The 16,619-nt window shown below is 40.8% G+C and overlaps 1 protein-coding gene across 1 annotated transcript; it reads right to left on the bottom strand.

The window, feature by feature from the left end:
* Nucleotides 1-6,878: 6,878 nt before the first annotated feature.
* On the bottom strand, nucleotides 6,879-16,479 carry rp9 (RP9 pre-mRNA splicing factor). Its single transcript, XM_084919630.1, has 6 exons — nucleotides 16,164-16,479; nucleotides 15,930-15,960; nucleotides 15,688-15,817; nucleotides 12,678-12,769; nucleotides 12,201-12,262; nucleotides 6,879-7,650 (listed from the first exon to the last, which is right to left on the bottom strand). Exons 1-6 carry the CDS (start codon nucleotides 16,307-16,309, stop codon nucleotides 7,440-7,442), a joined length of 672 nt encoding a protein of 223 aa, XP_084775756.1. The 5' UTR covers nucleotides 16,310-16,479; the 3' UTR covers nucleotides 6,879-7,439.
* Nucleotides 16,480-16,619: the final 140 nt, after the last annotated feature.

The following is a 16,619-nucleotide window of genomic DNA, read 5'->3' as shown; positions in this document are numbered from 1 at the left end:
CTGCCGTCTGCTGGCTGGCTTGTGTTGCCAAACAGACGATGCACGAATGCACGACAGCAGCAGAACTCAAGCAGTCACTGGTTAACAGGAGGAAGGGGACTTTTTAGTAATTATTTATTTTTTTACAGGATGGAAAATCGTCATTTCACTATTTTAGCCCCAAAAGCTCAGCTCGGTTTGGTAAATAACAGTTTTAAGTCCAGTGCCAACATACAGAAAGGGAAATGAAAACTTTCTTCTTGTTTTACAGAGTATTTCTGAGTGGAAACCTTCACTCTGTAAAAGTAATCCTCTCCTCATTCCCCCCCGTCAATTTATTTACCTAAACATGTAGTGAGGGATGTGTGGTGACAGTGGTGTGTATGGGTGTGTGTAGGTGTAGTGTGTTGGATAAGGATGCAAGAGCAAAATCACCTAACAGGAATATCACAGAAATGTGGAAGCTGAGGAAACAGGAAGCATCTTTTCTTATGAGTCCTTCAATATATGTGCTATAAAGATCAATTTATCATCCCAAAAGCATTTGATATCAGTGTTGGATTAGATTAATTGCCAGATAAGCAAGAAGATGACCATCCCAGTTTGATTTTTGTTCATCGGTTATAACATTCTTGCACAGTAAAGCACACTTTCCGAGAAAATGACAACAAATTGTGTGTATTTGATGTATTTTCTTCTTCTCTAATTTATGTTTGTTACTGTTTGTTTATATTCCTACAAGCAGGGCAATCAAAAATGACATTAAAACCCAATATGGCAGTTATTAAAAAGAGTAAAAAAAAAACAGGCTGGAAGAAAACACTGATTAGAGAAGAAAAGAGCAGAAGACAATAGTCTGTGTTACATCATATACTTAAATGTTACTTCATGCTCTCGCTGATTTTCCCTGATGTCTTTCGGTAACTACGATCCTTAAAAAAACACATCATTTTTGATAAAGAAGGGACTGTCTCCTCAAGAGGACTAAATGTACTTTGCACAGAGAATTTACAAGGCTGAAAATAAATACGCGCTTATTTTTCGGCTGAGAATAATTTAGGAAAAAATGAAATATTAGAAAGGACTTCTGCCTCCCCGAGTGAGCCTACACCAACATGACAAATGGTGGGCCTGCTACAGCAACGATTGAACAGATTATACCTGACAAACAACTCAAATCTGAAGGAGACGTCTTTTTGTTTCACAGTAACTGATGAAACAAAAGCAGATCGGCCTTCAGTCTCTCGGGAAAGGAAAGGCAAACGGGAACAGTGCTTTCAATAATTCATGGTTATTGAATGTCCTCCTGTTTGGAGGGTGGGATTATGACCTTCTAGTGTTACTTTATGTCTGGGAGCATAATGTTGCAGGCACTCTGTAAAGACTGCAGCATCTCCGAGCCACGGCGTCCCTTTAATTTTGATCGTTAATTACCTGCTGTGCTTGGTACCAGAATGAGTGGCATTTGTGGCTGAAAGAGAAAAAGAGTGTGTGTGGCAGGCAGCTCTGCAGCTCGTCCTCGTCTCCACTCAGCGGGAGCAGCAGCAGGAGGATTAATACAGGAGCCCTGTTCGTCCTGGCAAACAATCTGGAGCGACACACCCAGCAGAAATCTCTTAGTCCCTCATTCTGTTTATTTTTCTCTCTGCAAAAACACAGGATGCAAAGCTCGGCCCGTTTAAATGGCAGCCCTCGTCCTCGACTTCACACCCAATCTGACTCCATAAATAGGCTGTGAGGACAGGCACACCTGACCCAAAAATGTAAGAGGAAGAAAACAGATATTTTTATGGGTTTTTCAAGATGCGTCAACACATTTTGTTTTTCTGTGCAAGCATACAGATTTGACTCAGATAATAAATCTTTGTTTGACCTATGAATGCTGCGTGATATGTAATATGGTATGTAATATATTCTAAACAGCACTTACTGCTGCTTTTCTTTTGGGGAAGCAAACAAAAGCATTCTTTTATCCCTCTGTGTTATTTGCGTCATTCGGTCACTGTGACCTTTGGATCCCCGACTCTAACTCGAGAGGGCTCAAGAGCAAATCGAAGGGCTCAGAGATGAGGTCATATTTTCGTCTTCTATTTCTATTTCGCCATATAGCTTTAAGACAGCCCACACTTCTAAAAAAGCATTACATGATGCGTTCAATCAAGTGGAAACTCACAGTGCAAGCCGGTAAAACTGCAGAGTCACTCTCATTTCTGGAGTTGGACTTAGAAGGTAAGCACTGGACTGATTTCTTTTTATAGATGTCAGTTGTCACTTGTGTAACTCGCTCTGATTTGGACACATCCTGTTTCACAAACAGCGGGCCAACCTCCATTCATCTGCACGTCTGGTGTGAAACTTTAATGTCATATCAGATAACACTATCAAAACAGAGGGAAGCCTTGGTGCTGCTTAATTTTCCCTTTTGGCAAACATGGTTAATATTCATGAGTTAAGTGCGGCAGATCTGCTCATAAAGGTTTAATTGTCTACTTTCTTTTTTTCCTCCCATATTTTGGAAAGCAAATCCAGACCATAAGTATCTGAAGAGCTGCATATCTTTGCTTCAGATTTGATTTGATCGTTAACAGAAGACTGGTGTTCAGCAGAGAACGTCAAACTCAGATTGTACCTGCCTAAACACGATGCTCTTACCTTTAGACTTTGTTCAAGCTGAGATCAAGTGATTAAACGGGCCAGGATTTAGGATCATTGTTTAATAATGAAGCGTTGTCCACTGGGTTTCAGTGCATTTCGCTTAATTAGAGCACACAGAATGCTCATATAGACCACCCTGTTACATCCAGCAATAGACCAACAATAACAATAGATGGCAGCGAGCCAGTTCCTTTGGCCAGCCATACATGCTCAAACAGAAGCACCACCGAGTCTGATGATGAATGAGTGTTTCGGCTAGTGAGTCGTTCCTTGTTCTCTTCAGTTTGCTCTATACATGATTTTTTTTTTTTTTTTGACAGATTCATGTTTTCTTTCAGCATCCCACAGAAATTGGATTCAAAATGATGCAGGGCTTTTTTTGTAATTGTGAGTCCTCCGAGGCTTCGAGGTCTTTGCTTGATCGTTGACAAGGACTCATGACATATTGCAGACATAAAACAGGGTTTTCTTAAACACACAAATCCACTCATCCAGATAACTTGTATTCCGCTGTATAACATTTTATTATTTTCATTATGTTCACCTGCTTTTTAATAATAATAATAATAATGTATACTTTATTGATCCCTGTGGGGAAATTTCTCTCTGCATTTAACCCATTTACTCAGGGAAGCAGTGGGCAGCCATTGGATGCCCAGTGTGTAGGGACGGTCCCTTCCTCAGGGGTACCTCAGGGTGGCCGTTCAGCAGATTCAAACCCCCGACCTTCCGATTATGGGGCCACCACTCTACCTACTGAGCTATCGCTGCCCCTTGTTGTTTTTAAATTAACCCAGTTGCCTATTTTGGGGGAAATAACAACCTTTAATGTCTGGAAATACATTATTAACTTCAAATTACAAGTTGAATCCACACACAGCTAACCTAAAGTCTTATACTCTTACCACGTTGAACTCCCTTTTCCCTTTAGGAGTGCTTTAATTCTACAAGGTACAGATTTGTCAGCTGCACATCCATTTGGTCAATTGCCTGTTACACATCCCAAAGGTAGAGTAAATTTATTGTCATGTTCAAGAAACCAGTTTGAGATGATTTGAGTTTTGTGACAGGAAGCGTTATCCTGCTGGAAGCAGCCATCAAGAGATGAGTACACTGGGGTTATGAAGGGATAGAGATGGCCGGCAGCAATATTCAGGCAGGCTGCGGTGCTCAAATGATGCTCAGTTGGTACTAAAGGGCTCAAAATGAGCCACAAAATGATCCCTAGAACCATTATACCACCACTACCTGCCTGAACAGCTGATACAAGGCAGGATGGATCTATGGTTTCGTGTTGTTTAACAAATTCTGACCCTGTTTTTCGCAGCAGAAATCGAGACTCAGCAGATCAGGCAACGTCTCACCAGTTTTCTACTGTCAATTTTTGGGGAGCCCGTGTGAGTTGTATTTTCAGTTTCCTCTTTGCTGACATGAGTGGCACCCAGCGCGTTCTTCTGCTGTTGTAGCCCATCATTTTAAAGGTTTCACATAAAGTGTGTTCAGAGATGCTCTTCTGCATAACTTGGTTGTAGCTACTGTTACCCTCCTATCAGCTCAAAGCACTCTGGTCATTTCTCCGTGCCCTCTGGCATCAACAAGATATTTCCAAGCAGAGAACTGCCGCTCACTGGATATTTCCTTTTTTTGGCCTGTTCCCTGTAAACCCCAGAGACGGTTATGTGGGAAAACCCCAGCAGACCAGCCTGTCTGGCACCAAGCACCATGCTATATTCAAAGTCACTTAAATCACCTTTCTTCCCCATTCTGATGCTCAGTTTGAACTTCACCAGGTTGCCATGACCACATCTAAATGCACTGAGTTGCTGCCATGTGATTGGCTGATTTGCACTAACGAGCAGTCGGGCAGGTGTACCCAATGAAGAGGCCAGTGAGCGTAGGCATGAATGAAAACACAATCCTAACAAACTGATGTGAACTTAAAGATGAAACTTGGCCCTTTAGTGTATTTTTTATTTGATCTGAAAGTGAATGTTGCAGAGAGACGCCGAGTTTGAAGAATGAAACATATGCAACTGTTCCAATGCTCCCAATCTGGACTGCATGTTGAGGCTAAAACACAATCAGCACAGAGATTCGGGTCTGGCAGCCTGTCTGACCTGCACCCTGTCCAAAAAGACGGAGCGCTTTAATAAAGCCTCTCCACTGACCAAATTCTCTCTACGTGGCATAACCTCCCTCAGAGCTGCTTACTGTGACTGCACCTCATCTGGGAGATTCATTGTGCTACTCAAAGACTGAGCGAGAGACAGGGAGAGAGAGAGAAGTCAACACGGAACAAAATGTTTCAGGGAAGCTGATTTATCCTCGTTTATTGGTCCAAGCGTCTAGAAAAAAAGAAATTTGCCACAGAAAGCAAGTGAGAAAAGAGTCAAGTATGACGAGAGAAAACTTGGATCTATGCTCTCAATAAGCAACTAAAACGCTCTCATGGCTGCATTATCTGTTACTCTTTGATGGAGCTGTAATTTCTCACAAACACATACAGTCCCCTGTGTATGAGCTATTCAGAAAGCCTAAGTCTCAAATCTAAATGGAAATCTTGCCTGCTTGTTCCCTGTAGGTCTACTGTAATTGTCTCTGTCAGGGTCATTAGGAAGAGGGAATGTGTGTAGTTTAGAAGAAGAGAAGCAGCAGACTTCCTCAACTGTAGCTTAAAGAGTAATGCTTGTTTTAAGTAGCTACTGTTGGTCTGCATGCAAATCTGCTCTTAGAGAAGTCAATTTGAAGACTTCTTGATGGTAGCTAAGCACAGAGAGCAGGGATTCCTGTCCAGTGTGTACTAAAACTATTCCGTTTTTAAGTATCGTCAGACCGCTAGCAGGACAAGATCAAAAGAAAAATGTTGCTTGGCTATAAAGGTCACCCCATTACTGTGCTGTGTGATTTTTAATGGACAGCCTCTCTGTGAAGTTTCTAAAAAAAAAACCAAAAAAAAAAAAACATCAAGTCAAAGGCAACAAGAGCTATAGAGTCAAAAACTATTTTCTCACATGAAGGCCAGACAATGTCAGAACAATCAGATCCCTGAATCGCCCACCTGGAAACACTCATTCGGTTTCGGGAAGGAGTGACGCCCGGCTACAGCGTCCATGACACATGACAACAACTTTGTGAATTCCCTGATGATCCCTTTCTCACAGACTTTGACACTATAGAGCTGGAATGTTTCTAGAGAACCTATTATGCTCATTTCCTGTTGCACATTTTTATGCATAGACACCACCAGATTTGCTTTGCATTGAAGTTTAAAAACATTCATCATTTACACCATACTTGGTGCAAACTCTCAGTTCATTCGCTGCCTGAAATGAGCCTTTTCCTCTCTCCTCCTTGCTCCGTTTAAGGCTTTTGATTTGATGTCTTTCAGGTAGTTTGAACAGTAGGTGGGTGGAGCTTCTGCGCTCAGCTACAGCTGTGGTCTCCGACAGGGTCATATTAAAGACATCAACTCTCACAGAAATCATCAAAAAACAAACAAACAAAAAAAACCAACAACAACCCTGTCCACAGAGCAGGGACAGAAGGAATCTCCCCTTTTTGTCAGTGTAAAGAAGTTGGACTACACATTTAATCCCTCAGATATCTTAATAGAAGAAAAGGGAAGTACAATTTCAAATGAAAGATCTGTCATCACGATTCTTTGGACGAGGAATTGTAAAAAATAAATGTCTAAGACTAGAGAAAAAGTTCTGATACTTCATTGTTTTATAATCAGTTTTTAATTCACAGAAAGTTTTCTGTTATGGTTTTATTCATCTTACTGTGGAGTCATTGTAAAAAAAAAAGTAAAAAAAAAAAATAAAAAAAAAAGAATTTCTATTGGAATTGGTGAAAAAAAATGGGAACTTTTCTGTCATTTAGTTGTTTATTTTTGACATAGTAATTACTTTGGTGTCGTATGAATGGTCATGAGGGAGGATTTTAGCAGTAGGAAATGCAGTAAAATGTATTCAAATACAGTGAAATTTAAGCCCCCCTTTACATTTTCCAAAGCCATCCTGTGGGCCGGATGGGAGTTCTTGCCAGGCCGATTCTGGCCCATGGGCCTCACATTTGAAACCCGATCTAGTGCACTGCAAAGCCTGATGGTTATACTTAAAGATGACTTGAAAACTTTAGTACTGCAGTGCATGTCTCTGTATACGGCTATACAGAGATCTCAAAAGATTCTTTCCACATTTCTGTGGCTTCCTCAGAGCAAATAAGCATAATCCAACCTCAAATCTTTCCAAATGTTTATGTACAGTCACAAGCATTCAAACATTTTGGCTCGTGTGGAAAAACATTCTAACAGCACCCCAACGTTTACATTTTTTCCACCCATTTTCATTTAATGCACTCTACAATCAAAGTTTTTAATAAGAATGCAATGCCAGAGAAAAATACAATCTCTGAATATGACCTTACCAGAATCGATGTAAGAACATTCTCTTAAACCAGAAGGCTCATTCCATACTCGCTGAAGAGTCACCGCCCATGCAGCAAATCCTTTTTGACAAACATATGTAGCAAGGCACACATTCATACTTAAGCTGCTGTTCCATCGGACTCTGTGCTGTGTGAGCCGACAGAGAGGACGTAAAGGCGAGTTGTTGCCCTGGGGGGGAAAAAAAAATGCGAGGGAGAAGTCATCATGCTTGGTGCATAAACAGCTTTTAACCTGAGGGGAAAAAGCTTATGGGGGCGTCTTCAGGGTGCACAGGGTCTCGCTGTGCTGCATTTCAGTCTCTTTCCTTTTTTACGTGCAAAACACGTAATACTCAAGTTCGCGTATCAGCATGCCCTCAGTCTGAATCGGAGGAGTCATTAGTTTTGGACTTGTGCTTTCGCTTCCTCTTGCTCTTCTTTTTGTCTTTCTTCTTTTTGTCCTTCTTCTTTTTCCTCTTCTTTCTGCGATGGTGATCAGAGGAGGAGGATGAAGAAGAGGAGGAGCTGTCTGAGTCGGAGGCGGAAGAGGAAGTGGTGTCCTGGAGCAGTTGCTGCAGCTGCTGGATCCTACAGACAAAGAGGGAAGGCAGGAGAGAAGAGGATGTGGTATTTAAGTCAAGTGCAGGGAGGAAAGTACAGCCGAGGCATACTGATGCCCAGGTTGGCAAGCATCTCAAATGTCACTGAGCAGCACACTGTCTTTGTCCCAGTACCAGCATTTCCAGAAGGCGGAGTGAGCCACGTGCCCACTTGTGGTTGCGTATTTCTAGTAATACGCAGCTCCCACTGGCACAGATTATAAAGAACAACAAAATAAACTATCACAGCTATGCAGATGACACACAAATATATATCACAATGTCACCAGGAGACAGAGGCCCCGTACAGGCTCTTGGTAAATGCATCGAGGAAATTAATGACTGGTTGTGCCACAATTTTCTCCAGCTAAACAAAAACAAAACTGAAGTAATAGTCTTTGGTGCCAAAGAAAAACGATTACAGGTCACCAGAGAACTTCAATCTATACACCTAAAAACCACAAACCAGGCGAGAAATTTGGGTGTAGTGATGGATGCAGACCTAAACTTAGAAAAACACATTAAGACAATAACAAAATCAGCTTACTATCACCTCAAGAATATATCAAGAATAAAAGATCTGATGTCTCAACAGGACCTGGAAAAACTAGTCCATGCATTCATCTTTAGTAGGCTTGATTACTGTAACAGCATCTTTACAGGTCTACCTAAAAAATCAGTCAGACAACTACAGCTCATTCAGAACTCTGCTGCTCGAGTCCTCACTAAGACCAAAAAAGTGGACCACATCAGTCCAGCTCTGAGGTCTTTACACTGGCTGCCTGTCCGTCAGAGGATAGACTTTAAAGTTCTGATGCTGGTCTATAAAGCTCTGAATGGTTTAGGACCAAAATATATCAGTGACCTCCTGACCCAGTATGAACCTTCCAGATCCCTCAGGTCATCTGGATCCGGTCTTTTATCAGTTCCTAGAGTCAGAACCAGACACGGAGAAGCTGCATTCAGCTTTTATGCTCCTTATATCTGGAACAAACTCCCAGAAAGCCTCAGATCAGCTGAAACACTCAGTTTATTTAAATCCAGGTTGAAGACTCACCTGTTCTCAGCGGCATTTAAATAAAGCACCAAATCCGCACTTAAGCTTAAATTTCAAAACTTACATTTTAACTACTGATTTTATATGTTTTGATTTTATATACTGTTTTGTTTGTTTGTTAGTTTGTTTGCTTGTTTTAATCAATTTTAAATCATGCTTTTTATTTGTTTTTGTTTCTAATGTCTCTGTAAAGCACTTTGAATCACCTTGTTGTTGAATTGTGCTATACAAATAAACTTGCCTGGCCTTGCCTAATGTTAGCAACCCTGTCCAAGTAACTATTAAAACTGCAGGTCTGTGAAGGATTTTATAATACATGACTTGGGCATATATTTAGTTTTCAATTAATCTTTTTTAAAAGGTGTCCATTATTGCTTAAATCCAAAGAGGAGGAGACAATAATGACTTCATCGTCAATTTTGTTTCAGGCATTTTTAAATGGTTTCTTCTAAGTTTTTTGGGAAGTCTCATAGATATCTTTATCTTTACCAAACAAGTAAAACTCATTTTAATTTAAATGTTCACTTTTGTTGGAGTGCTCAGTTTTGTAAGAAAACATTCTGTACACACGTATGATTTGGGGTTTAGTTTATTAAGAACACAACAAATCTTTGGAGATAAAACAGAGGAGATTATTTTTTTAAGATCAGGGACGCTGTTACCTAATCTGCTGTGTCTGATGTAAAGTAAGTGTACTGTGTATAATTCATTCCTTTTTTCTTTTTTTTTGAGAGTAACTATGACTACTGCCGCCAAAGATGTGCTGCCCATGTTAGTGTTTTTTCCATATCTTGTCTTTCTTGTGTTTTTACTATATTCTTAGACTACTATGGAAACATTCAAAAAGACTTACATATTATTATATCTTTAGCACCTGCATGCTTCGATGTATTCCCTTTTACATGAAACACACTTGAGAAGACAAGTGCATTACAAATGAAGGCGCAGACTCACAGAACTGAGACTACTGGTGTCTCTACCTGCTTTCTTAAACTGGGCTAGGCAGCCAATCAGACAACACAGACTGAAGGGCAGGACTCAAAGACAAAAAAGTGTATTGGAGGGCCCTTCAGTGATGCAGGACTCCCTTAGAAAAAATACACAAGCTCTAAAGCAGCGGTCCCCAACCCCCGGGCCTCGGACCGGTACCGGTCCGTGAGTCGTTTGGTACCGGGCCGCGAGAGTTGAGGCTCAGGTGTGAAATGTATAGTTTTCAGGGTTTTTAATCGGTTTTCAGCGTTATTTTGTTATCGTTTTTATCGTTTACTCGGTTTTCCTGGGTCTTTTCACATGTGTTATGAATAAATCTTCTTTTTTTCGGTACCGGTACTAGTTTTATTTTGTTGTATTTATCCGCGACACCTTAAAGACCGGTCCGTGAAAATGTTGTCGGGCATAAACCGGTCCGTGGTGCAAAAAAGGTTGGAGACCGCTGCTCTAAAGGACTCTAAAGCAGGATGAGAAGAATTAGAATAATCTTCAGAAAAATCACAATGTCTTTGTCTAAACAGTCTAAAATGTTCAAAAAATAATCATCAGAAAGAGAAGCCAAAACAGCCATGTTTTGGTCTACATGTCTACATGACCGTTAAACTGAGGTGCTAAAACAGCTTTTTAGTTATAATTCCTTTACTTGATTGTGCTCACACTAAAACCTGCAGTACACAGAAAGCTAGGAAAAAAACAAAACAACAAACAGGATATAAAACGAGACCATGCAGCTCTCCCCTCTCGCCAATCACACCGAACAAGGCCAAAGACTCCTGTCACAGAGTCGGTCTTCTGAAGCCTGAACCATCCAGGTGGTGATGGTGATGCAGGAGGTAAGGTCCTTCTAAAAAAACTCAACTGCAAGATTTTAAAAGGTGATTTTGGGCTACTTGTCCAGTAACACCAAAGACTTCTGGCTATAATTTGGAACAGAATTTGTACTTAACAGATTTAACAGTGTATCTTTAATATTTTGTGACTTTGGGTTACAAAACATTAGATGATGGGTACACGGTGGTCATAAAGAGATGGAAATGCCAACAATACTCAGGCAAACTGGATTTCAATGACGCTCATCTGGTACTCAGGGACCCAAAGAAACACAGATACACAGAGTAGAGTTTGTGTGTACTGACGATGTTATTGGAGGAAGAAAGAGCTAGCAAACGTTGTCCACAGATTTCCACTGAGAAATTGCTTCAACTGGGCATCAATACTATGTTTGCAAAAGCTCATTTCTTAGAAAACAATTGCATCAGCTTGAGACACACTGCGAAAATAAGGCTGAAGGACACTGCTGTGCTACGATCAGTTGTGCGTACAGCAGCTGACAATTCAAGTGCAAAAAGAGACAAATGGCATGTGTGAATTATCACCAGAGTAAATTTAATAAATAACATGAAGCTAAGCAGGATATTTGTGCTAAAGAAGCTGCAGCACGATTAGATTTTGTTATGAAAGCACGTGTCAGAGTACGCTATTCAATGTCTGGCATAAATATTAGTGTTCATACTGCATTTCTGAGTCACGCTGTAACACGTGAGCAGCAAGGTGACAACAAAACTTACACAGCTCCAGTAGAATCCTTCTGCTGCAGCGTGGTAAGGCACTTCTTTCCAGGGAAATTTGTCCTAAATGGACTGTAACTCTGAAAATACCACCCCCCTCTTTAGCTTAGTAAGACTGTTACTGCTTCACGTCAGGCTCAGCCAAACTCTGGAGTGAATTTCTGAACAGGATGGCGGCTTCAGATTTTGTCCCCTATTTCTTGAACTGAAGCGGTGCTCCGAGAGAAAAACGTCATCATATTCAACGCAAAAATGTGGCCCCCCAAAAAACTATTTGGGCGACATATATGATAAAATTAAAAGTCATACACTCAAATAATAAGCCAAAAATATTAAAGAATATAAAAAGAGAACACTTAAAACAAACACAGCACATTTCCTAACTTCTTCATCAATTACCCAATTGTGACACAAGGCTACCGCATCAAGCACAATTTAATAGACAGCACCTTACATGCAATTAGAAAGCAGGCTGGCAGAGGTTGGACTGTTTCACTCCCCTTTCAAAGAAGATGCCAAAATTAATGTGGCACAGACACGCAAGTAAGACTTCAAAGCGCCACTGGCCTTTAAATAACCTTTTTGATATGCATGCAAAAATACACAAGCATGTGTGCGCGCACAATCGCGCACACTCTTCTTCTTGAACTAGCCTCAAATTCAAACATCCTGGTGTCAAACAGTATTTGCTAGAAACTGACACAAGCAGCCAGCAACCATGAGAGACTTTCCAGGTCATCTGAGATTGTCCCACTCCAGCGAGAGGACACAGTGGAAAACTGAGTTTTTAAGTATATGATCTGAGTATTACGAGTCTCGAGTGTGTCCTTTAATAGTGGTGGAAAATTATGAGTCTTTCTCTGGGAAATTATAGCAAAAAAAACATGACCAACATGCACACAGCAGGAAAATGACTGTACATACCTGGTTTCCTTCTCATTCCTTTTGTTTTCCCGAATCAGGTCGTACATTGGGTCTTCGTGTGCCTAATAGAATATAACACAATGTCACACAAAAAGAAGGTAAGGTGCTACAATTCACACTATATCCAGGAACTATACATTCCAAACAGTGTTGTGTCAGCACTTTTAGGAATATCGAGACAATAGAAGGAAGGAAAATATGACACAGTTGCATTTATGGTAATCATTGCAGGGGCTGAGCATTCCTGCAGCGAGCACTGTTTCATTAAAAGTACACTGGAACGAGCTGTGTGCAGAGATCTGCTGCCCAAATGTGTAAACTAAATGTGACTTAACTTTAGTCTCAGACACAAACTGTCTCTGTCATAGCTCCACGACATAAACGCAACTACTAACTTTTTTCTACTGCATTCACGCATTTTTCTACTGCAAGGAACCGTGGGTGGGCCAACTATTCTACAGCAGTAAACAAACTCACCACTCTGAAGTGCTCCAGTTTCTGGTTGCCTGTGATGAAGAAAGGACACTCCCGATCACCTGTCCTGTGGCCGTAGCGCTTGCACCTCCAGCCTTTACAAAAGGAAACAAAAATCATTGTTTCTCTAATGAATCAGACATTTCATTTACATGGCAGCAGATTTGCTATTAAACAGATGTCCCACGTAAAACTGGCAAACTTTAGTTTGCCAAAATAACCCGAACTCATGGTGCTTTCAACAGTAGTTCGATAGAATATGCTCAGTGTCATGGTTATCGTGAGTTGCCATAAATGGCTACGCAGTTGCACCAACTGGTCACCAATCACGTGGCAGCCATCATGTGCATTCAGACATGCAGAAATGATCAAGACAAGCAGCTGAAGTTCTTAATGTGTTTGAACGTGGCATGATTGTTGGTGCCAGATGGGCTTGTCTGAGTATTTCAGAAATTGCTGATCTACTGGGTTTTTCCCCAGACAACCAGTGTTGGGTCTGAAAAAGAAGGAAAATATCAAGGGATTAGCAGTTGACAAAGATTAGCTTTGTTAATGTCAGAGGAGAATGGACAGACTGCTTGAAGCTGATAAGAAGCCAACACTAACTCAATAACCACTTGTTACAACCAAGGTAAAATTTACACACGCTCGTGAAAAATGAACAGAAGAAGATTGGAAAAATGTTTCCTGGTCTGAGGAGTCTTTCCGCTGCAACACTTGGTCGGGTTCAGAATTTAGTGCAAACAACACAGAAGCAGGAATCCAGCCTTCACTGTTTCAACAGTTTAAGTTGTTGTTGGTGTAATGATGTGTTTTATGTCTTCTTATGCACACTCTGTGCCTCTTAGTACCAACTGAGCATCATTTAAACGCCACAGCCAAGCCGATTATTGTTGCTGACCATGTCCATCCCTTCAGAATTACAGTGCCCATGACAATAATCTCAAAAATGACAATCAAGTCACTCTACCTTTGGGATGTCGTGAAATTTACATGGAGGATGATCAGCCGCAACTGTGTGACATTATCAAGTCAACATGGTTCTCTGAGGAATGTTTCCAGCGCCTTGTTGAATCTATGGCTACGTTCATGTATACTAACAAGGATTTTTCCGCATTCATTCTGAAAAACATTTCGGTCCACATGAAAACACCAAAAACAACTTCAAGTGGTGTCACGTGCTTGCCAAGGGAACATGTGGTGTTATAACCCCAACTGTACAGAAATACTGGCCAATCAAAAACCTTACAAACAATAGCATGGCCACAGTCTGACGTCAAAAAGGGAGATTAAGTCGCACACCTTTGATGTTGCAAGACAAAAATCCCCATTTTTGTTGTCCACATGTAACTGCAGAGTTACTGGAAAGCCTCACCCTGAAAGGAGCTTTTCAAAAGCTCAGTTTAGGCATCTAAAACTGACCGAACATCTAAAACTGACCAAAACTTACTGAAAAACATACGTATGCAAAAATCCCCGTGTACATGTAGACAGGCCTACGGCATGATGAATCAAAGCAGTTCTGAAGTCAAAAGGGGTTCCAAGCTGGTATTAGCAAAGCGTACCTAATAAATTGACTGGTGGATATGTATGCAAGCCCAGTCTAGACCACTCGTCATCTAGCTAATAAAGCAAATCAAGGACAACTCAAACTGCATTAAAAGACACAAACTGTAAAAAAAATCCTGAAAGAAATATTATTTTATTAAATTGGATTTTGTTGAACAGCAGTCGGCGAGGGACACAACAACCCCACGCAACAGCAACTCAAGAGTCACACACGAAAAAAAAAAAAACCACGCTGCTCATGATGAGGCGCCTGATTATCAGTGACAGATCATCTCAAATTCACTATCACTTTTTCTGCCCTGAAAACAAATCAGCAATTTATATCCAAGTTTCACACCGATTAACTGCTCAAGTGGCAGCATAGCATCTGTGAACGACTTGAGTGTTTTTAATGCGAGTCTGCATGAATTCTGTTCACCCCATAAAAGAAGTAATTTCTCGCCGTTCCTTTAAGCAGGACGACAAATGTACACGACACAAACACCACTTTTTTGTTTGCGTGTGCATGTTTGTGTCTGAGCTCTTGCTGTTCGCAGCATGAAAATGTGTGGGACAAAAGAATGAATGGACACTGAACATAATGACATTCATTGTTTTGGGAAAAACAGACAGAAGATCATCTATGCAACACCAATTATTAGTCTTCGGGCCATCACTCTTGTCATAAAAACAATAGACACAGTGATAAATGTCAAGATCTCGCAGTTAACATTTATCACCTATCATAACTGCTGCCTACTCACAGTGGAGATTTACTCCCACCTACAGTTCCAGACCTATAAGTGCTGCTGGTACCTCACTAATAAACCGTACTCAAAACATTTCCCAGCATCCATGTGAGCTTGTTTAACAGATTTTTAATTTTTCAAATAATTCATTTTAAGTAAAGAAGCATGAGAAATAAATACTATCAATAAGATTAAAATTTCTGTTACAGATAAAAATATTAATAAGGGGTGGAATGGCTGTACTTGAAATCATTTAGGTTCTCAGCAAACCACATTTCATACATTTATAGGACTTGCAGACACCCTGTAGTGTATGCACTGTAAATTAAAAACATAAACTAAAGGACTGAAACTTGCCAGGCCAAAAAAACTGCACAGCTCTGGGAGATTAATAATGAAAATATGTTACAGTCAGCACTGAAGACAAGCATAAAATTTTAAAATAAGCACGCTGAAGTGAGCAGCTGAGTAATCACTACTGTCATGTGTCTTATGCCCCCTGTTCTAAAGGCAAGAGGCTGCATCCTGGGATAGATTTCCTTCTGTTTGCCTAATTAGCAATGAGTGTCACCTCTGATATCAACACCTAACTCCTGTAGCTGTGAAAAGATTCCAGAGGGATGTGAAAAACTCAGTTAAAGACTGAATTTGCATCAGCAGAACTGTAAACAGCATGTTTATTCCCGTCAGTGCAAACTCGGGCACACTATACCCACACTGCATCACCTTCACCTCCCTCCCTAGAGGCATCCACAGCCCTTTGGTGGGAGCGTGGGCCAGGAAGCTTCTGGCTTCTTCATTTCCTGGTTCTGCAGGGATACAGTCCTCTGGTTTTTCTTCATGCTCCTGCAACACAAACCGATCACTGTCACCAATTCTCACGATTTGTCTTTACCTGAAAAAAGCCACATGCAATTTACTCCTTACTCTTAGCTGTCTATTACTGTGAACACGTTACCTTAATAAATCCCGGTGGAGGTTTCTCATAGCTGCATGAGAGAGAGATTAAAAATGGTTAGTATGCTGCCAAAAACATTAAAACAAAAAATAACAACATAAGTTGCTGCCCCTCGCTTATTGTGGATAAGCTTGATCAACTTGAAAATGAGTGTCAATTAAGACGCATTTATAATTCATGCACAAGTTTGCGGGATTAAAGAGGAAAAGCCAGAGTGGAACTGGAGTTACTCACAATGTCTCGATGTGTTTCAGTTTCTGGACTTCTTGGCTGACTTTTTTCGTGTGCTTCTTCAGTTTCTCCAAATCATCTTTTGGTATCTTGTCCCTCTTGTGGTGTCGTCTGTCCTCCTTCTCTCTTGCTCGCTTTCTGTCCGACATCTTGCTTTGAACAAAATGATCACCCGACAAAAAAATACCGTTGTTATTAAAAGTGCATGAGGAGCTTTTACGTTATTAATTCCGTGAAGATGAATCGTGCTAACATGCAGCTAACTAGCAAACACCGCTCCAGCGCTTCTGCACTTCCTGTGCAGTCAGATTCGATTGTTAAAGTCCGGCGCCACCTGCAGGACACCGGCGGTAACACAGGAAGTGCGCCTGGATTCTCTTTCTCTCTCTTTTTTATTTTTAAACACAAATGACAGTTTCTCTCAGCCGTAAACACTGATAAAAATGTTTATTCTTCCCT

This window comes from Perissodus microlepis, chromosome 22 (assembly GCF_051167445.1).
Source record: "Perissodus microlepis isolate ML-2025 ecotype Zambia chromosome 22, ASM5116744v1, whole genome shotgun sequence".
NCBI lineage: Eukaryota > Metazoa > Chordata > Actinopteri > Cichliformes > Cichlidae > Perissodus > Perissodus microlepis.
The sequence above is the reverse complement of the archived record's forward strand: the minus strand, read 5'-3'. Positions and strand labels throughout refer to the sequence as shown.